Genomic DNA, 23288 nt, shown 5'->3' on the forward strand with positions numbered 1-23288 from the left:
GTTCTCCTGTAAAATCCTCTTCACATTGATATTCTAATACAAGTAATGAATGCCAGTGGATTTCCTTAGGCTGGGAGGAAGCCTTGTGCTAATGAGCTAAACTCCTGATTTAAGTGGGAACTTTACCATTGGCTTCAGTGGGCAAGTGCTTCACCTAAATTTTGACACTGACTTGGAGTCTATGAGAAAATTCAGCTCATGTCCTAAAAAGCCCCAAAGTTGAAGAAGAAAATTACTAGAATTTTTGGTCTTGTTTGTTTGTGAATACTAAATACTGTGTGTGTATGTGTGTGACCTCAGTCTTGGTTGTGAAGATTTCTCCCCTGAACATGCAAGACTGAGAAGAGAATATATAGAGAGAAGTAGGTGAGTGGTTCTGGCCTTGTTCAGTGCTAGGAAAGGTTTCAATAAATGAGACTACATGGTTGTGCCTCTGTTTACTCCTTCCCCAAAGCATTTACATTCAGGCAGTGCATACTGCTGGGGTTTTAAGGCAGTGATGTCATCTGCTTATTGCACACCACTTCAAATGTCAATTAAATTTTTATTAAAATGAAAATAATCTGTGTAACTGTATCATAAGCACAAGAGCAGAAGGGACATTTTATTAGTTGGTGCGTGCTGCAGCATGCTCTCATTTCCATTCCAAAAATGAGTCTTTGAACTGCTCTGTGGGGACTGCTAAGATTACCAGAGTATTACATCTTCCTGAGATGCTGTGCTTCCCCTTTCCACTCAGAAGGGATGCCAGTGCAGTGATGGGGGTTGGTGATGACTGCCAACAAAAACCTGGTTTGTGTCACTAACTTCTTTCATCTGACATGAGATCCTGGCTATTACAAAGCAGAAGAGAGACTGAAGTGACTGTCTGGAGGTGGCAACCCTGGATAAGATGTTGAGACTGTCATCACCTGTCACTTAAACTGTTTGACTGTTTTTCCTATTTCTTCTCTTTTTTTTTTCTGCAAAATTCAGGGAAGACTTTACTTGTTAGGATTTATTTGTGAGGTTTTTTTAGGTTTCTTATCAGCTCATGTTCTAATCTATGTAGCTAGTCATGGTAACCTGTACCCTTGGATTCTGAAGTGTCATGTATGTGATGTTTTTTCCTCTTATTTTTGCCAATAATTGGATGAAAAGTTCTTACACCCAGAAAAGTAAGTGCACTGATATCTTAAAGTTTTTTAGTGTGTCTTTTTAAAAAAATTTTAGCAGCATTTAGGACAAACTCATTAAAATTTTAGTTAATAATAGATGTAAGATGACTAGAACATAAGCATTATTGCAACAGCATGTACTAAGCATGCTGCTGTTTCATTTGTTTCTTTAGTTTATAATTTTTTATTTTAAAAATAAATTAATGGCTTTATCATTTTTAGTCTGCTCTTCCAAGGTTTGAAATGGATATCAACCAAATTTGTATTGTTTATGGCCCAGTCATCAGTTAGAGTCACACAACTGCAATTAAATACTTTCTCAAGCTGACAAATAATTTAAGATTCCCAGCAAGTATATTTGCCGGTAATGGTGCAAAATGGCTGTGTGACTTTGTAGTCTTATATGTACTTCATGTAATGTATTATTGCGTCTGATTGAGTCTTGCACTGTGGTTACCAGTCAGAATTACTGAAAAATTATCATTGGAAGGCATCTAGAGAACACCTCTGTAAGGGTACCCCTTGTATATCTTTTTGCACACAACTGTTGTTATAGCAAAATTGGTATTTGTAATTTCACCATAATGCTGCTTCTGTTAGATTAGTGCCATCTTCTTGGAAATGGGATAAAATAAGGGGTGTTTTGCAGTCCAGACTAAAGAAATTGTCACTTATCCCTGAAAAAAAATTGCAGTATAACACCTATTTAAGTTCACTGTAGAAAAAACAGAATCAGATTTTGTTCTTGGTAGGTCCCTGAAAAGGCTGAGTCCAGAACTTCATCCTGAAAATGTCAATACATGTATTGTCGCTGTCATGTTTTTTGAAAAATCTTTTTGCTAGGATTTTTTCTCCTGGGAAGCTGAGAAGCGTCAGGGAGGAATGAAAACAATTATCTGATTGCTTCTCCTGTTTTTGCTGCTTTAGGATGTGGTTTGGAGATTGTTTACCAACTGGTCATTGTTTGATTGGTTTAATATGAATTGTTTTAACTTAATGACCAATCACTGTCCAGCTGTGTCAAACTCTGGAGAAGAGTCAGGAGTTTTCATTATCATTCTTGTTAAGCCTCCTAGCTATATCCTTTGTCTATTCTTTTAGTATAGTTTAGTATAGCATTTCTTTAATATTATATAACATCATAAAATAAATTAGCCTTCTAAGAACATGGAGTTGGATTTATCATTTTCCTCCTCTGTCCAGGGATCCCAGAAGCTACCACACAGGATCTTACAGGGCACAGGCTGACAGAGCTGGCCTTGAGAAGAGACAGGGAGAAGGGACTTTAAAAAAAAGTCATCAATGTCTATCAGTATCTGAAGGGAGAGTGTCAAGGGGATGGAGGCAGACTCAGTGCTGCCAAGCAATAGGACAAGAAGCAACAAGCAGAAACTGATGTTCCACTTAAATGTGAGAAAGATTTCCAGTGAGGGAGACTCCACAACCTCTCTGGCTATCTTTTCCAGTGTTCAGTCACCTGTGTAGAGAAGTTGTTCTATCTTCTTCAAGTGGTGTCTGGATGCAGTCCTCTGCCGTGTGTTTCAGGATGATCCTGCTTGAGCAGGGGCATTTGGACCAGATGAGATGCAATGGTCCCTTCCAAGCAGACCTGTTCAGTGATTGTGTTGGGTGCTGTTTAACATCTTTTGTCGTGGCATTGAGTACACCCTTAGCACATTTGCTGCTGACACCAAGCTGTGTGGTGCAGTTGACACGCTGGAGGGAAGGGATGCCATTTGGAGGGACCTTGACAGGCTCGAGAAGTGTGCCCACACAAACCTTGTGAAGGCCAGAAGGCCAAGTGCAAGGTCCTGCACATGTCAGGGCAAACCCAACACAGTCTGGGTGGAGAATGGATTGAATGCAGCCCTGAGGACTTAGAGGTGGTGGTTGATGAGAAGATCAATATGTGCACTTACGGCCTAGAAAGCCAACTGCATCCTGGGCTGCAGCATGGGCAGCTGGGTAAGGGAGGGGATTCTGCTCCTCTACTCTGGTGAGACCCCACCTGCAGTGCTGCATCCAGCTCTGGAAGCTCCCAACATATGAACAACATAGACCAGCTTGAGCAAGTCCAGAGGAGGCCATGAAGATGCTCAGAGCACTGTAGCACCTCTCCTGCAGACAGGCTGAAAGGGCTGGCATTGTCCAGCCCACAGCCTAGAAGGTTTTGGGGATGGGACAAGGGGGAATGGCTTTGGACTGGAGGAAGGTAGGCTTAAGTTTGATGTAAGGAAGAAGTTCCTTACAATGAGGATGGTGAGGCGCTGGAATGGACTGCTCAGAGAACCTGTAGATGCCCCATCCCTGGAAGTGTTTGAGGCCAGGTTGGATGAGGTTTGAGCAATCTGATCTTTTGGAAGGTGTCTCTGCTCATGGCTAAGGGGTTGGAGCTAAATGTTCCTCAAGGTCCTTTCGAACCCAAATCACTCTATGATTCTGTGATGCTGTTTGTAACCAGATCTATTGTATTATCAAACAGAGTGCTGTCTTGTCTTCCAAACTGAAATGTCTGTATCCATTTCAGTTTCTCGCTTTACTGCCCATGATTCTATTCTTTCCTTACTCCCAACTCCTCTCCCATTGTTTGCTGAATTGACTTCCAGGGAAATGTCTTCCTCAAGAACACATTTCTCACCAGCTCTGGTCAATTGAAAAAATTCAGTCATAGAGGCACTTACTGAAAAAGGATAAATACAGTTGCATCTAAAGATCTCTCGCTTCTTCCTCTGTACTAGCCCTTGGATTTGTTCTAAGATTTCTTCTTTCTGTCTGCAGAAAAATAGCTCTAAATAGCTTTATCTTACATTCAAAATACATACAGGTTTTAATCTTTAAAAAAAAAAGTGGAAATCAGCGTGATGTTATCTTCTTTCTTCTTTCTTATTTTTTCCTAGATAAACCATGGGATGAAAATCCTGGAGATTCTGTGTCTTACACCTATGAAGCAGTTCTTGCAGATGGTGAGTTGAATTCCTCTTGCATTTCAGAGAATAAAGCCTGAAAATTTTTCTGAAAATTAAATTTGTTCTTTTAGAAGAGTGAATTGCCTTGTTAGACATGAAAGGCAATAACCATCCCTACCATAGCATACAGTTGTGTAGGGGAACATGTCTTGTTCTCAGACATCCACCCCCACATCAATACTCACACAATCTAGTGAGGTGTGAAAAGGGGAGGAGATACAACAGGGTTGGGGTTTTTTTACTGTGATTTCAGTGTAGAAAAAAAAGACATGGAGAGCTTTCGTTTCCCAGGATGAGGAATTTTGCTTCTAAGAAAGAGCTGATTTAAAATTTCATTTACATCAGTCCTACTCACATCACATTTGCAGCATCATTCACTGACAGCCAGTGAGTGGCTAGGAGAAGATCTGCATCACAGCTTCAACCCCTGTTGACATTTGCCATTTTGGTTTACTTGTAGCTGTGGAAGTTTATAAAGAGTTTTAGTAGGAATTACAGATTGGCAAAATCTTAACTTGCTTTTAGTAAAGAGCTACATATCATGTTTCCTGTCCTCAGTTCTTACTCGTAGAAATTTATTTCTGGGTTGACACTGATGCAAATTGGTTTAATAGCACCAGCATGCTTACCAATGGAAAGGGATGAGTAAATTATTCCAGAATTCCTGGCATAGCAGTTTTGTGCTGCTGGACTTGGAGGTTAGTGGCTCTCTTTCCTACTCAGCCCCCTTCCATATTCTGCTAAGGGTCACTTCGTGAGTCTCTTGGCATCTTGGGTGTAATGGTGTGATCTCAGAAGCAGAAAGCTGCTGTAAAGCTGCTCTGGTTTATCCCTAGAGACCCATTGTCAAAGTTTCTATGGATGTTTGTTTTGGTCCTGTTTTGAATGTGCCGTGTCTCAGTGACACTCTCAGTGACTGAAGAATTGTCTTGGTATGAAGAAGGCTTTCTGGTTCATCATCCAGGTGCCAAATAAGTTGACCCTACTATTTCTCTCATTCATCACTGTTATGTCCAAAAAATAAGACAGTAAAATAGGGAATGGTTAGAGAAAACAGAGTCCCAAGAAAATAAAGGACTGAGGAGATGGTCCTCCAAGCTACTTCTGTTTTCTTATTGCTGCTTCAAGGGCAGCATTAAGTCCAAGTTTACTGTCAACTGAATAGTTGATATTGAAATAAAGTGATTTGGGGACTTTCCAGCAAAGAAAGTCATGCATTAAAAGCAAAAGTTTTGCTTGAAATCTTTGCAGAAGTTCCCTGAACAGCCGATCTCGGTGAGCTTTTGGCAGTCATCCTGAAAGCACTGATTGCAGCCTCTGCTGGTTAACGATGTCTAGTTATTGCTAAGGGGACCAAAGGGATAATCCATTGTGATGAGTGAAAGAGCCAGTTAGGAATGAGGGATTCCCTGTAATGGCATCCCCGTATGTGAGGTTATGGCTGACTCCCAGACAACTGTAAGAAAATGTGTGGCAACATTCCTTCCGTAGTGATGCAACACGGAACAGTTACCTGATACCGCTGCAGAGCTTTGGAGGGAAAAGTAGCCCAAGAATTGGAACGATTGGAATTCAGTGTGTCAGTCAAAGCCAAGAAAGATAAGATGGCAGCTGCAAATTAGCCAGTATTTGTGCCCTCCAGAATGTAGGTGGATCTTCAGGTAAACAGACAGGGTTTGACTTTGGAGAAATTGTGAAGCAAGTGTATGCAGTGCTAAATTGAATGAAACACACAGAACAGAAGTGTCAGGAGAAATTATAAACCGATAAAGGTTTTTTGCCAGAATCCTATAAATTCCCAAAAGAATGGTCCTTTAGGTGAGGTCTGAAGTGGATAGTGGCTTGCTGAAAGCTGAAGTTTGTTTTGTAGATACAGGCATTGTACAAAAGAAAGGATAAGCTGAAAGAAGTGTGGAATTTTAGCTTGAACTGGAATGAAAGTTGAACAGAAGTGTAAATCTAAATGAGAAATCTAAAGCAACAAGGGAGGAAAGAACAGTGAGTAGATGACAGGACATATTAAAAACAAGATTACTAAAAAAAATACTCCTATATTCATTAAAACAAAGACAGGGAATGAGCAAGGTGCTAACAATCAATAAGAAGTGATTGACTAAAGTGAATTGTGCAAGGCCTTGAGGAAAAAGGTCAGACAGTACATTGGAAAATGGCAAAACAATATGATCACTGAAATCCTTTGGGGAAATATGAGCTACAAGCAGATGTGAAAACAATTGATTTGCTGCTGAGTGAGGGAAAAGATCCAGTTTGGAATGCTAATGACCATAATATGAGTATATGAGGACTCAGCCCTGTAGGTGATAACAGAATAAATCAGCTCTTCAGCCACTCACAAAGGTTTTTATGTGTTTTCTTTATTTTTGATTTCTGTGTAAGAAGAGGACTTGTTGTAATTACTACAGAGCCATATTTTGAAAATATCCCTTGTGGTTCCTCGGGAAATTTTCAGTTCCCCAAAGAATCATTATTTATAATTTGTACTAAGGTAGAAAAATGAAGGAGTTGTACTAGGATCTGGGTATACAGCCCTGTCACCACAATATTAAATATGAATGCATTATAGTGGAACTGCAAAATAGAGCTAAACTCAGATTTAAACTCAGATTTAGGTACCCATGAGGTGATACTCAGCTTCTGAAAAGGCTCCTCCCTGTCTGTGAAACAGCTTTGTTTTTTCTAACATTTGCCACTAAAGCTTTTATCCTAGCACCAATTAACTGAAGCAATTAGGGGTGGACAAGTGGAGCACAAAAGGTAATTTTAAAGGGTGATAGTTGTCTGCCTATTAAGTTTAACAGCAGACATGTTTTGGTCCTGCTCAGAGGTCTCATGAAGGTAAGATGTACGTGCATACATGTGCATCTGTATCCTTTACCAAACTAAACTAAAGGACAGACCAGCGTTTTTTAACAAAACAAATGGCATCCACTCTGCAGATAAAGAGCTCTGAGTACCTCTGCTATGCTATTCTTTTCCTATAATGCCATCTAAAGTCCTATTTTAATAAAATGTGTCTATTCTGTTGGATTAAAGTACATTGTCTTAAAAAATGAAGACCTCAGATTACCTTTTGATTCATAACTCTAACAAAAGGGAAATAGGCAGGAGCTAGAAAACAAGCATGGTTTTCAGATGTCTAAAAATATCAGTCTTGATTGTGTTCCTAGGAAAGTGGTGTACCTTTTAGCCCACTTTAAGGGTCAATAGATTTTAGCTATTTCAAAATAAAGGTGGGAGTAAATTTCAAAGCAACCTGTCCCCAGTGAGTCAGTCCTGCTGACAAGTCTTTTTTTTTTTTCCCTTCTTTAATACCAAACATGTCTGGAGTGAGTCTTTCTGCTGACAGCAGCTGTAGCAGCATGGCACAGGAGACATATGGTCTCTTAAACAAATCCCATGTAATTTAGAGCTGTACAGATCAAGAACGGCATCATAAATTTAATCCAGACATTGATAAGAGCCCTGTGCAGGTATTGGAGCTCTGCTGTCATCCTGAGACTCAGACTCCCTCTTTGGTCAATTACCTGCTGCAGTCCAAGCTAGCTTCTGTTATCAGATTGATTTAAGGGATGCTGTAACATGGAGTGTATTGTCTTGTGTCAGTACACATTTTGATATTATTAATGACATGTCTGAGGAGGGTGAAGGCTGAGAATGCCTTCTACCAGTGACTCTCCCTCCAGCCTCTCCCAATGCAGTTGCGAAAGGACTCCAATTGTGTTAAACTTCATGACCTTCCATCCATGTCCTTTTTTGATGACTTTAAAGGATAGTCTTCATGAAGGGAATAGCTTCAAACATGGCCAAGAGAAAGCTTGGCTACTCAGTCCTTGAGAGTGATACCTGTAAAAACTTAAACCCCTTTTCAGCTTGAATGTTATGTCTCCCTGAAGTATGTTTTGATTCTCAGACACTCCTCTCTGTGTCCTTTTATACGTGTGTATACATTTCTAAATGTAGCAGTGTGGCACTTCTGTGTCCAAGCGCAGAGTGCAGTTTGAGCCAGGCCAGTTATGGAAGAATTGAATTGGAGTTTAGAGGTAAAGGAGCCACTTGGCAGCTGCAACTGGCCCCTTTGCAATAGTAAGGAATTTGCACGAGGATTTTATCAGACTAACAAATTTTGGGGGTTTTACAACCCTGGATGCCTCTGCTATCAGTCCTTTATTCTTCAGTGGTACTTCAAGTCAGTAGCAGGAGGATAGCCTGTCTCAGTTGCAGCAGTACATCTCATTTTGGGCAATGTTTAGTGCTTTATAATCCTTCACTGAAACAGAGGTGAGAGGTGTGTGTGCTGATAGCACAGAGAAATGGAACAAAAACACCAAAGTGTTCTTACTGTCGTAGAACTCCAGTAACTCTGAAGTGGATGGAAGGACTCTCTAATAAATCGTTAGTCTTCAATAACTGAGGGCTTCTGGTGCACACAGAGGGGCAGACTTCAGCTTGCTTTTCCTGGAGAAGTATGCAGACTCCAGAAACTGGAAATAACAGAGCTCCATCAACAGCTCTGCTCAGCACCCAAATGACCTCAGGCAGGTAGTTGTTATTTCCAAACTAATCAGTATGCCTAATAGAAACTTTTTGGGACAGTCTTGCTATGTGTCAAACTCATCAGAGTAGTCATGTTCCTAGTGCTGCTGGTGAAGCTGAAAGTCATGGATTTCATTGCAGAAAAAAAATAATAGAATGAATTGATATGCAGTAAAAGATAAAATCAGTCCCAAGGAGCATCTAAATATATCCATCCTAGCTAAAGCACTGACAAAATCAAACGTGCCTTTCAAATCACAGACCAGCTAGAACCAGTTCATTGTTATAACCTTAGATTTCCCCTGAATATAGAGTTACAATCATATGAAAGTATATATTAAAAGAATTGCCTACATTTTCATGCAAGTTATTTCTTAAAGATTATGGATAAACTCATGACAAATAGCCTTTTGCAGTTTGGGGAATTATTTGAAGGCAGGATCTTTTGTTTTTACTATCAGATCCAAAAAGGCTACACATAATAATAACTTTTATATTCTCTTTAGATGCATGCATGATGACTCCATTAGGCTGCATCAGAGTGATAAATTGTTGTGTACAAAAACATACCTGATAATAAAAGAACAGGTGAACATGTACCTCCAGAGCAAATCAGTCTTTGCCTACATGTGTATAGTAACTCAGAAAATAATAGATGTGGGGGGTTTCAGGGATTGCTGTTATGAGAGAGAAATATATGTTAATGAAAACTACAGCACCATTGGTTGCTAAGATGACATAAACACTAACTTATATATAATTTCAGGAAAGGAAAAACTGTTCTTGATAGCATTTAAAGGAGCAGTCAGTTTGATACTTATTTGCAAGAAAAGTTGTACCCATAAATAAAGTAATAGAAATGTTTTGGAGATGTGGGCAAAATAGGCCAACTTACAGAAAGCTACTGTTTTTGACAGAAGAACTCAACCGTGCAGGAGAAATTGGGGCTGAGAATGCTTTTGAGAAAAACAAAAATAACTGTCAGTGTATTTGCAAAAGATAGTTCTCTCGGCATAGAGAGAAGCATTATTTAAAGCTTGTTCACTGATAAATATGTTTATCTTGGTTTGGAATTTATTAATCAGAGAAAACAAATGAAAGAAATTAAGACTGAAGTCTGATGTTTTTGTGTTTGAGTGTGTATTAATAATTTTCTGTGATTTTTTAAAATCTTTCCATTCATTTTTTCGTTGTAAAAGAAAACTTCAGCAGAGAAGAAAAGGGCATTTGCTTTGAAATAATACCCTAGAGTGTGCTTATGGTAAAAATGAGTAAATTCCATATTTATGCAAGGAACACAGTCCCACTGAAGAAGGCCCATTGTGATGAATGTTTTCTGCCTCCCTGTTTCTTGCAGCCTTTCTCAGGTAATTTATAGAGCAATTTGTGCAGTTAGAGGCTCCCTTTCAATCCCACTCTGCTGCACTCTCTGCTGAGCTCATACAGCATTTACAGATACCCACACTTTAGCACGATTATCTTTCAGAAATGTCTATGATAAACTTATGGTAGATTGCAAGAAGAACATGATGTGCATATGTCTTTTTTTCCTGTTTTTTTTCCCCCATGTTACAGGAGGCTACTTTTTTTTTCTGGATGGCTTTTCTTCAATCCATATTTCTGCTGGACACTAACAGAACCATTTGACTTCAGGCTTCTGAAATTGCAAGTCACTTATACATGGGAACCTTTTCAGTTATACCTCACAGAACCCAGTGGCACCACCTCTGCCTTTACCTCATGTTTTGCTGGAGAGTGCACCTACCATACTATGCAGGGTGCCTCCTGGACTTAAAGGATCTGCTGTAATCCCCCTTTTTTTTAATCTTTTACTTTAATATTTTTTTTAATCTTTTTGACTTTTCTTTCAGGTGGCAAGGTGGCCACATGTGGTAGATTACCTTCCCATTCCTTGTCATCTGCTTAACTTGCTTTACCCATATTTCTTATTCTCTTGTATGATGTGTGATCTTTGGCTAATTGAGAACCTCTTTTGTATTGCAGTTTTAGTTTTTCAGCTGGCATTGCTTTAGCAAAACTTGATAAAGAGCTGAAATTTGTAAAGCTAGCAGGCATTTTGCTTTTGTGAAACTAGCCTAATTTTGACGGAGAGATTCATTTCATGGGTAGCCTTAGAAAACACATAAATCTTTCATAAGTTTGTTTTCTGCTATTTTTAATGCCCTAAATCTGTCACATACATTGTTGACTCAAAACATGTAGCAACTACCAAGTAATCAAAGACAGAGAACACTTCTAATTCTCATGTAGGCTGCAGTAAGGTTAACTAAAGAGTGTATGTGAAAGGTTAGAATTTGGGGGTGAGGGGGAAGTTAGATATGGCAGGAGAGTTGCTTAGAAGCTGTGGTGAAGCATTAGTTGTTGAATACACAGGAGACTTGAGATGCATTATGAAAATTTCTCTGATTATGTATGTAAAGGAATACAGTTTCAAAGTCCTGCCATGAATTTAGTTGAAAATGTGAAATTGAAAGCAATAATGTGTTCCAAAGGGTCTTATGTAAAAGATACCAAGTTGATGTATGAAGGTACATGAATTAGGATAGAATACTGAGGTGAAATTGAAAACATCTGCGCAGTCCCCAATTAAGTTACAGTAAATGTGTGTTATATTTCAGTATTTAAAATGATCATAAATGTAAGATCAGTCCTTTCAATGTGGCCATCAGCAGCAGATATTTGTCAAAAGTAAGCCAACAAAAATAATCTGATAACAATTAAGCGTTACCCTCTATAATAGATAATTCCCAGTAATTCTGCCCTGTTTACTTAAGGGAAGATTGTAATAGATTTTTCTTTTCTTTTTAGCTTCTGGCTCATAATGTTGTCTATGCATGATTGGATATTATTAATAATTTCTTGTACTTTGATCCTACAAGAAAGCATCCGGTTTTATTAATCAATTATTTTAATTGTTACTGCTACATTTTAGAAACCTCACTAATAGGTCACCATTATAGAAAACATTAAAAGAACACATTCACCAAACAACAAATACCCTTTAACAAATCCTCTTCTTATGTAGTTCAGCATAATAATGATGTTCCTTTTATTTTTCTTTTAAGATAATCTTCACCCTCAGCTGTAAATTCTGAATTTTTCTGAAAGCCTCAGGAGTTGGTGGAGCTCCTTAGCCATTGCTTTCAGTTAAAACAAAGTGTAATGAGGAAAAATAATGAAGATGTCCAAAATTTAAATGTTCAAAAGATTTGAACATCTGGCAACACCTTCTGTCTACATAAAATAAATATTGTGTGTTATTGCTCCATTTGTGTTACTACAGTCTCATTATTGTAGTATTAATATCTTTATGAGCTAATTGTTTCAGTTAATGCCAACAAGCCAAGGCTTGCTTAACCTCTGGTGTATTGCTTGTTGACAAATTGACAAATAACATTTCATGTGGTTGTATCATGTTCTGCATTTTAGGACAGATTGTGTGCAACTGCTTGTAGGAATTTGAGGGCTGGAGATGTTGGCTCCAAACTTTGGTGCCTATATTGCAGTGATAACATAGATCCCTGTGGTTCTTGGACTGTTGTAAATGGTTCATTGATTGTCAGGTAGACCTTACATTTAGTGAAAGAGGTCTTGCTTGATGGTTTTTTAGCCAATAAATTGATAGCCGCCTTCAAGTCAGCAGGGGAATGCTAATCCTCTTAAATATCCAAGTCTTTGATATAAGAGCCACGTTTATTAGTTGTCTGTTGTTGGGATAGCTGTGCTATCACAGTAGTGACTGGGTTGAAGTTCTGATATTGCATTTAGATGTCACTAGGCATAATAAAAATATTAAAATGCAATCATTAACGGGAAAAAATGTTATCCTAATTTAAACCAACTTGTTACCAATAGGATTAATGTTCTCAGTAGATGAATTTTTGGCATTAAAAGGTGAAAGTGACTGCTATCATCTTTGATAAGTAGAAATAAAGTAGTCATGAACTTTACATAGATTAGAATGCATCTATGTGATCCTTGAAGAACAATCACTGACAGATGGCTGACATCTGAGAATCTAATGCCTTCCACAGTTGTAATTCTTTCCTTTCACTTTGTCAATCTGATTGTGGAATGTTTCTTGTCTCTGTGAGACTCCTTTCCCTAAAGTGGTGGAAAAAAAAATCAGAAGCAACATGTACCTCATATGAGTTATCTTCTGAAGTGAATTCTATGTGTGTAAGATTTATGAGTAACTTAAAATGTGAATACATTCCCAAAATATGTGCTGTGGGTGTATATAATCACAGGATCATAGGAAGGTTTGGGTTGGACATGACCTTAAGGACCATCTAGTTCCAATCCCCTGGCCATAAACATCAACACTTTTTATCAGACTAGGTTGCTCAAAGCCCATCCAACCTGGTCTTGAACACTGCCACGTGTGAGGCATCCACAACTGCTCTGGGCAACCTGTGCTGGTGTCTCATCACCCTCACTGTAAGGCACTTCTTCCTGATATATCTAATCTCTAGATCCCCCCTCTGAGTTTGGAGCTATTCCTCCTTATCCTATCCCTACATGTCCTTGTAAAAAGTCCCTCTCCATGTTTCCTGCAGGCCCTATTTTTAGGTACTGTAAGGCTGCTGTAAAATATCATAACTGTTTTCCTCAGAAAGAGTTCAGGCCTTCATTTTTTCTAAAGGGCAATGCTAAATAAAGTCTAGTTTTCACAATGATAATCAGAGAAATTATTGCACTTGTATTCTGAGCTGGATTAGTTAAACTTCATTGAACTGTGTGTGGCTTCTCATTCAGAAACAGAATAGCCTTTGTTCAGTGTAGCCTATTTAATTTTTAAAGTAAATTAAAGCAAATGGAATTAATGCTACTTTAGTAAAGTACATCTACATGCAGGTTCAGTGTAGTTTTCAATCTACGCTGAATTCACAGCTTGAATTCAGAATTATTTTGCCTTAAAGGCATGAGAATATAAGCAGAAGGATGGGCAGTTTTTACTAGTTAGTGATGGTCATTGAACCTGCTTAACTTAGATTAGATGTTGAAGGAAACTTCAGCTTCTTTAAGGAGCTATGGACAGATTCTTCCCTCCCTCCCTTCCTCCGTCCTGTTAAAAATTAAATCATATGCCTGGATAAAAAAGATTCTACAATATGATGCCATGGCACAGCTGCATTTAGCAGACACATTTATTATGGTGGTACTTTGTTAAATCTATGCCTTAAGGGAGGCAAGATTGGTAAGGCAAGGAAACATTCTGTATCAGATAAACTGGTGCGTATGGGGGAAGTAAAGGCAAGGGAGAATTGAGAAAGCTAATTGTAGATTGCCAGTACTGACACTGACTGGACAGTTTTCTGTGCCACTTAGAGCACTGTATGCTTGGTGTACCTCAGCCACTCGGGCACCTTTTCAAAGAAACACAGAATGGCTGTGGTACTTCTTTGAGCAAAGCCAAATTGCTACTGTTCTGTATTCTGCCCATCACTAATTTATTTTAATATTCTGTATCCATTTAAGAGGAAAATATGTACCTCAGAAGTTCTTTGTATCCTTGAATGTAATTGACTGTGAGTCTTTCATAATTTACAGTAATACAAGACAGTGTGGATGTCTCTCAGGACATTGTCTTACCAGCCAGTCTAGATTTTTACACTCTAGGCTGCATGAAATGATATCAATAACCTAAAAAAATTACTGCAGTATACTGACTAATCCTCTGTGATGAAGAGCTGCTGCAGTCCTTTGAGATGGGTGGCACTTTGAGGAGTGTTTCACACAGGGTAATAGAGTGTCTGGAAAGGAGGAGTGATGATACAGCTGAGACATAGCAGGTAAACGATACCTTTGCTAAAACCCAGGCTTAGTCAGAGCTCTGTAGATGTGGTTAGTTGGCAGTTCTTTTTCATGATTAAAATTCTGCCATGTGGTTAAGGATTCACTATATTCACTAAAGGCTCTTGGGCATTTTCTGGTACAGGCAAACAGAAGAGAAACTGATTACAAGCTACCTGTATAACTGGCATAGCATTTCCAAACACAGATTATCCTATTTAAAAAATGCATGGCTTCCACACATCCTTTTGTCCATTAAGGTGGGCAAAGGCCATGGAATCTGTGCCAAAGAAATCTGTGCCTCCCGTCACAGGACCACGTTACAGGTATCACTGCTCTCATGTAAATGCTTCCTCTAGGCAGGTGGGTTGATGTTGTAAACATACAGCATGTGCTTATTTCCATATAAAGAAAGCAAGAGTGGTAAAAATCCTGTTTTATCCTAGTGTATGAGCATTCTGAGATGACAGAACTGGGTGATCTCCCTGACTTTGCTGTTCACAACCATTTCAATCTAAAGGCTGTGTCCCTTTTTGTTTTAGGAAGACAAAGCATATGTGTAGAGCCTGTTCCTGTAAATCAAGGCTGCAGGATCAAAACTTCAGAGGCAAGCTCTATATCAAAGGAGGACACACATTTACATTAAGAGAATTTTGCCAGGCTTTCATGTGCTGTCCTTGGTGTGACTCCAAATCCCAGATGAGTAATACATTGGAAACCACATCATGGCCATGTTGGGTTGGTTTAGTATTATTAACAGTGTTCTCATTTCACATTATTTATTTCAGATCAGCAGACTACCTCTGATAATAACTTGTCAGATGTCAGGGGAGCAACAGAAGAAACACATCTCACTTTTAAAACAGAGGTACTTTCTGAAAGACTAGAAAGTAATGAGCAGTCAGTATTGGTGCTTCCAAGAAGAATATCATGTGAGGTAAGACTTCTGGATGCTAAAATCTTTAGGATAACAGTTATTGTTCTTCTCCTCCTGCTGCAATCTCATTCATACTGTATCTGCTGTTTATTTCCAAAATTGTAAAGCGACCAAAATGAGAGTGCACCTAGACTGCAGTAGGATTTTTTTGCCTTAGCATTGCATCCACACTGCAGTCAAGAGATTTGGAAGTAAAGTCATTTGGATATAGCTCTATTAGAGTTATTTAGCAGCTTGAGCTGAAGTATTACTGTCATGTGGGCCTTATACTTCAGAGGGAGCAAATAATCAGGCACTTCTTGAGAGATGTGGGATTTGTCCTGGCAAGAATCCAGGATGGGTGTATGTATACATGCATATGTGCCAATACCATGAATTACACAGGGCTTGTGTCAGCACAGACCTAGCTTGAGTTTAAATTAAATCAGAAACATTTATATGTGCATGTCTGCATGCATGTGCAGTAAACATAAATGTTCATCTGTGCTTTTAATCAGAGTGACTGTGAGGAACATGTGACAGCATAAACAGAGGAAGTAAAAAATCCAGCAGTGCATTCCTTCACGTGAGTGGCCACGGTCAAATATGGAGGTTGCAGTGTACACAGAATGTCACAGATTTTGTTAGCTGACTGTCTTTTAAAGATGATTTACACACATTATTTAATTATTGAGATCAGTACACTGCTAAGGGAGTGACTTTGCCGCTAGCTGAGGAAGTAGAAGAGGGCTATTGTCTCAGATCACCTGCTGCTTCTCTCTACTGTCACCTTACTGGAACAGGTTAAGTGGGTCTAAAGTATTTTAGGCTATTCTTATTAGGATGGATGTCATTCTTCTAGACTATAGAGGGGCCTTAGAAAATGTAACAATTCACCAACATATATATTTAAAATATTTATTTTAATAAATATTTAAAATATTTATTTTAATATATTTAAAATAAATATAATATATATTATATATATATATTATATAATATATACCAACATATATATTTTAAAATACTCTTATGTAAGCTGAATTTAAAATCCTATGATAAATTTAAATCTTACGTTCTTGTGTCTTTCATGTAAGAAAGGAAACACTAAAGGAAAGCTCACGAAATACTAAAGGAAGCTGTGAGATACCATCATATTTTGGTAGTACGATTTTTTTTGCATGAAGCTGTTGGTGAAAGGAAGTTCTTTCAATACACTTTAAATATAATGTTGCACTTCCAATATAATTTTCTGAGGGACTAATAGGAACATATTTTAATTTTGTAGAACCCTGGTGAAATATTCATTCTGTTGAAAGAAGAAGTAGGTGAAGAAACTCTTGAAATTGAATTCATAACAGATAATCAACAAATTAGAATGCAGACAGCTTCTTGGAACAAGAAGGTCAAATATGTGAAAGCCCTAGGTAAGAAAAATATTCTTTACCTTTAAGAAAAACTAAAAAGCTTCAACTCCCTTCACTTTTTCTGATAAGTAGTTTCCCTTTCTGCTATTTTGTGGGTGTTTCCTGTAAATGAGTTTTGCACACTTAACTGTTAATAATGCAGAGAAGCAAAACCTTGTGATTTATGGGAACCTAGGTTCTGTTAGATTGGTTTTCTGTGGTTAAATGGCAGGTGGCAGTCATAAAATGTCATTGATTAGTTACAGATTAATATTCTCCAAAATTACGGCCATAAAATGCAAACCTAATATTCTTTTCTTATTACTCTGTTACTAAATGTGTCATTTTATATTTAATGCAGTAAATCTGGTTGTTCTCCTCTCCATAACTCTTACTGATGCAGGAAATAGTTTCTTTTCTCAGTTCACATTCATGTAGTTTCTCTGTATCACTCATCTTTACTAGTTCCTAATGTTTTTTTTCTGTTGCTCCATCTACAACTAGTTGATAACGACATAGTTATCAACTATTTAACAGTTTCTCTTGGAAGATCTGTGCAGATTTAAGGGGCACACCTCTCCCCATTCTTGATGTGAGTTAAGAATTAAAACATTTCTCACCTATGTATTCAGAATATAGTTTGCTATTGGGCTGTGTGCTGTGAATTGCCAGAGGAACTTACATAATATTTTATTATAAAATTATTGCAATATGACCTTCGATAGGAGGAAATACTGCAATAATAGGCTACAATTTTCCACTGTGGCTTCTTGGAACTATGTTTTCGTAATTCTGTGACCTGATGATTTGTGTGACTCGGCCCTGGTAAGACTGTCCCAGTTGCATGCTGTGTCCAGTTCTGGGCCCATGCTTTGAAAAAGACACTGAAGTACTGGATTGTGTCCAGAGAAGGACAGTGGAGCTGGGGAAGGGTCCAGAGTGTAACTCACGTGAGGAGTGGCTGAAGGAGCTGGTGTTGTTCAGCCTGGAATAAAGGCTGATGACTCTCTAAAACCTACCTGAATGGAGTCTGTGCCAGGGGGGATTTGATCTCTTCTCCCAGGCAATCACTGACAGGGCAAGAGGACGTTGCCTCAAGCTGTGCCAGAAGAGGTTCAGGTTGGACGTCAGGAGGAATTTATTCACAGAAACATTTGTTAAACATTGAAACAGCCTGCCCAGGGTGCTGGAGGAGTCACATCCCTGGAGGTGTTTGAGAAATGACTGCGTGTGGCATGTGTGCCATGGTCTTGTTGAGAGGCTGGTGGTCGGTCAGAAATTGAACTCAATGATCTTGGAGGATTTTCCAACCTAATTGATTTTGAGATTTTTGTCCTGAACACTGTCCTGAGACGATGGCCACGTATGGGCTGAGAGTTCTTTATCATTGTGACAGTGCAGAGAGTTTGTTTTTAGAAACTTGACTGGAAAGTACGTAACAAGCAGGGAACTTCCATCTGTAGCTGGATTTCAGAGAGCAAAAGCTACACTCTTGCACAGATCTTAAAAGAGTCTTCCAAATTTATTTATTTTTTTTGGTGAGAACACTGTTGATCACAAAAAAGGTTTCTGTAGTAGTTGAAGAAATAAAATGTGACAAGTTAATGAAATATGAAAAAATTGTCAGAGAGCTGTAGCTAAGTTTAATTATGTTTCATATATCATTTGTATTGGATGTTTATTCTGTTTTAAAACCTGGAAGAGTGGGAATCTGGAAGTATCCTGTTTCAGGTCCATCTGATCTGATGTTATAGGAGAAATGCTGTATTTTGTTGGGTTTTTTTGTTTTTTGTGTTTTTTTTAAGCCCACCTTTGGGCAGTTTCCATTTAAGTGATTTAATGTGATGTACTATTAGTCTAGTTTCTCTGGCCCTATTCCTCTTCTCCATTTCCAGAATTGCCCCTTTTTTCACTGTTTTGTGGGCAGAGTTAGTATTTTAAGAAGACTGTGCTAGTGTGGTCCAGCAGAATGCCTGGCACAACAAGCACTAATGGGTTGGGAAATGTGCTCATAAAGTAGGCTTGTGCTGCACGCACAGAGCAAATCATGCTGCAGTAACAGACTACAAGTGCCTCTCTCCTTGGCTTTTGCGAGGTAAACAACTGGAATGGATTAATTATACTGCAATTTCTGCAGCCTAGCTCAAATACAATTTTGAGAATCTTGACTGCAATTAAGAGAAATGTTTCATAAGATGAATAGCGATTGCTGTATTTGTGATAAATGCACTTTTCCTTAACATGTAGGCATAAGGGAGCTGATTATAGGTCATCAGGCTATCAAAGGGCAGTTGGAAATTTTAAGCATTCTGTTTTCATCTCCTTTCTAATGTGAAGCAATACAATAGCTTTGCTTTATACAGATTTAAAGATATGTATTTTCTTTTGTCAGCTTTCTGATGTTATACTGAAAGACCTGAATAAAAAACTGACTACACTGAATCATCTGTGAAATGCAAATCCAGTCATATCATCAATTCTGTGTTTTTCTGTGATATTTTCTGTTCTTTTACTCATTCCCTGAGCTCTCTGGTCTGGGACTGTAAAATTTTTTCAGCTAGTGTTCTGATTTGTGTTTTATAAGATTTTCCTGCTGGCCCTGTATATGTAAATGTCTACTGTGGGGGAGTCATTAAGAAGACAGCACAGATTGAATACTATACTGCACTAGAGGAAATTGAACCCATTTTAAAGAAAGTGGCTGACCCAATAGCTTTCACTTGTCAGGTAAGTTGACTTCTCAAATTTTAATTAAAGAAAAATAGACTGTAAGTGCCTAAATGAACTAAGAGAGAGTATGAAATCTTTTGATTGCACAGTAACTTGTAATGGCTCAGTACTGGGCTCAGGGTTAAGCAGCCTGCCTCTGAGATGTCTGGTGGTAATCAAGTCAGGCAAGAGAAAACAAATTTTTCAATGTTCTTTTTTGTTTAGAGAGTGATGTCAACATACTTTGTGCTGTATATGCCCAATGAACAACATACTGCACTCCAAAGATTGAAAATAAGAACAAATATTAGTGAAGTCCCTCTCCATTTAAAGTGTAATTTTTTGTATGTTCTGAAACCAATAGAAGCAAGTAATCTTAAACCACATTGTGTTTGGAGGGTTATTATTCATTCACTATCAAACCAAATTTTTCTGGCACAGCTTGTATGGGAAGCAGTAGGTTGCTGTTCATTAGAATCCATTTACAGCTGCTGAATTCTCATTCATGTGATTTGCTGGTTGCCATGCAGATTCTTTGTGTGTATTTAGAAAAAATCAGGTTTTGAGCCGTGTTTCAGTCTGCAGTGCTCTGCAGCATGTTCTTTCCCAGTGGCACATAAGAAATAACAGGAGAAGAAAGCATATTTTAAGAAAGAACAGAATCTCAAGTGTCATTTCTTGAATGGTGGATAGCCCAAGCAGACCTTGAACGATGTCTGTATCATAATTGCAAAGCCAGAACAAAAATAATAGATTGTGTTTCCAGTGCAGACAATCTCATTTTCCTGTGACAAATATACCTTATCCACCACCTAAGGCATTACACTCATAACAAAAGAATTAATAAAATATGATGTATTGCATTATTAGTGTTCTATTAAGGATGAGGCTAGATTCCTTCCAAGCACAAGTTACTTCTGTTCTAGGAAAACAGGCTGTTGCACATGAAAAATAGTGCAACTCAAAGAACAAATGTGTTCTTAAATTTCTTATGGTAGCCATCATTTTTTAGCCTGTATTTTGAAGTATATCTAAGTAAGCCTCTAACAGGTTTCATTTAAACCTCTATGCATAAGAAGTGTGCCATAATGATTTAAAAATTTATCATTAACATGGTACCCTAGATGCTTGCAACACACAAGATATTTCCACAGTTATTTGTGTTATTCAGGAGTTTGACCCTTTGTTTAACCAGCATGACTGATATTTATTAAAGCACATGCAATTCAAATCATATTCAAATGCAAAAATAATTCTGTGCAGAGCAGTAGTGCACACCAGGAAATACAGCTGTAGTACTATGAAGTATGTTTAACATTTCCTCACCTTTACTCCTCTGAATAATAAGCAAGGGTTTAAATGAGGTGCTGATGCTGTATGCTCTTATTTTTATTGTTTTGGTAACTTTAAAACTGATGTAAAAAAAAAGTGGTTTTAATTGGGGAGGCTCTACAGTCCACACAATGGCATGGCTGCTCTGCAAAGTGTACTAATGCTAATTCCTCTGTAAGTGTACCTATGTGTCTCATTTAGTGGTACCTGCTGGGCCTCAGAATGCAGTACAATAACTACCTAGGTAGCTAAATTTTTCTGCAAACTTTTTAAATGAGCTCCTGATTTAATGTCAACAAGCTCCATCATAAAGATGCAATTTACAGAACATAATTTAACTTAATCTTTAAAATATGTTCACAAAAGGAAAAACAAAACAGACTTGATAGTAATTAGAATTCCCATCAAGATGCAGCAGTAGTAGTAACTTCTGTTTAACCAGGATAATTAAAACCTTTGAGACTATCAACTTGTTTGCAAAAGTATCCTGGGGCAACAGTCATTTATCTATGCAAAGTAACAATCAAACACAATGGAAAACAAAACTGATATAAAATAGAAAAGCTTACAGCAATTATTGATCAAAGCAATATGACTCTGTGATTCAAGGGAAAGTTCAAGATTTTCACAAATAGTTGCAATCTGAGAAGTATCTCCTTATTAAAATTCTGTGGTGAAAGCAAATGGCTGCATTAGCTCATACCAAAGACCCTGTGCTTTGGTAAAATGCTTACATTATTTTCTGTATTGCCTTGCCAACCTTTCCAGCTCCTTTGAAATGCTCCACTTTGTCCCCCAATAAAGCCAAAGAGACAAACCCCAAAAAATAGGATTACAGCTATCCGTTCCTTTTAGTGATGGCAGATGAATTCATGGATGTTAGTGAGAGACTATCAAAATATAGCACCACTGCATTTATGGATCTGTTTTTTGAAAGCAGTTAAAGATTGCCATTAGCTATGGTTTAGATTAAACATAAGATTTTTACAAATCATGGTTTTGGATAAAATTCTTTGCCATGTCTGATAGATTGTAATTTTCTGTTCCAAATTTTTTCTGAATTTGAAAAGCATTTACCAACATCAGCAAGACATTTTAAACAACCAAATAAATATTTAAAATGTAATTGAATAAATAAATAAAATTAAATTAGTTTCTTTGCATGAGTTTTGAAAGAAAAAAACCTGAAATGTTAAAAGCAAGAAAAGTTGGGATCATAGTAACTGAATTGTAATCCTGAATGGATTTGCTATGAGAATATAGGAGGGTGAAAGTTGGCTAAAGGTCATTATTTTTTTTTGGTTCTCTCACTTTCACAATTCTGCGTTCAAGAAACTCTCTTAGGGAGTTTATATTCTTACAGTAACCTAATGTACAGAGTGATTTTAAGGTTTTTATAATTCATAATTAAACTTTTTTATATTTCATGTTTTACTTTACGTCAACTAATCATTTCAGCATTCCGCTGGATTTATATGCTGTATTGATTTTTCTCTCAGAGTTTCTACCAAATGGAAATATTGATTCAATTATTCAGTGTTGGGGTTTCCTGGCATAGATTTATTGGGTTTCAAAATTAAAAAAACAATTAAAGCTAAGGTCATATCCTGATTACTCAAGTTGGTAAGTTCATGTTAGCTTGAGTGACTTAGAATATCTAGAGAGATTGAGGTTGGTTTGGTTGGTTTGGTTGAATAATATTGGTCAAGCTTTGGTTGAATAATATTACTCTGATTGTGAGATACTTGGTATCTACTTATCTACTTGGTTTTTATCATAATCATTAAAGAGGATTCCAGTTACAGCTGATATTGGAAAAGAAGAATGAAAACAAACTGCAGCCTTCTCTATGAAAACTTGTAAAATAGCTATATTATTTATGTGGTGATATTTTGTATGCATATCTACCTGATATCCAGAGATACTTCATTTGAAACTGTATTTAATATTTCAAACTTCTCAGCCACATCAACAGATGTTATTTTAAAATGCTTCTTTCTTTTCCGCTAGGTATGAAAGCTTTCCATATTCTGTCAGTGGCTAAAATTGTCAGAAATGCCTGACGGGTTTTAAACCTAGCCTGTTCTCATTGGCAGAAGCAATCCAGACATGGAAGTGCATATAAAGTAGTGTCTGATGTGTAAGAACTGATGAAGAAGTTCATCTTTATGTAAATGTAACCTTGTTAGTACTGCCAGAGCCAGTGGAATATGCTAATTTAATGGCTGTGGATGCTGTGTTTCAGTGGCACACATTTTCATGACTTGGTTAGCAGTTATTAAAGAACGTAGGTAATCTCATTCACAAAAATATGTTGTGCTTGGTGGTCTCCTTTTTCAAGGATGCTTTTCGAAGTCCAGCTGTGATGGTCAGCACTTGGGGCTTTTCTTTTCACAGCTGTGTCCTGTTGCTTTGGAAAGGAGTGAGGGAA

At 37.7% G+C, this 23288-nt stretch overlaps 1 protein-coding gene across 1 annotated transcript in view; it reads left to right on the top strand.

Annotated features, from left to right (window-relative positions):
- BANK1 (B cell scaffold protein with ankyrin repeats 1) overlaps positions 1-23288 on the top strand; it is a 134810-nt gene that overhangs the window by 23471 nt on the left and 88051 nt on the right. The window contains exons 3-6 of the mRNA XM_041484250.1: positions 4055-4120; positions 15283-15431; positions 16699-16837; positions 19401-19543. Of these exons, the coding sequence (XP_041340184.1) occupies positions 4055-4120; positions 15283-15431; positions 16699-16837; positions 19401-19543 (497 nt within the window). The remainder of the gene's footprint in view (positions 1-4054; positions 4121-15282; positions 15432-16698; positions 16838-19400; positions 19544-23288) is intronic.

This window comes from Pyrgilauda ruficollis, unplaced genomic scaffold (assembly GCF_017590135.1).
Source record: "Pyrgilauda ruficollis isolate IOZ18807 unplaced genomic scaffold, ASM1759013v1 scaffold65, whole genome shotgun sequence".
In the NCBI taxonomy this organism is placed as follows: domain Eukaryota; kingdom Metazoa; phylum Chordata; class Aves; order Passeriformes; family Passeridae; genus Pyrgilauda; species Pyrgilauda ruficollis.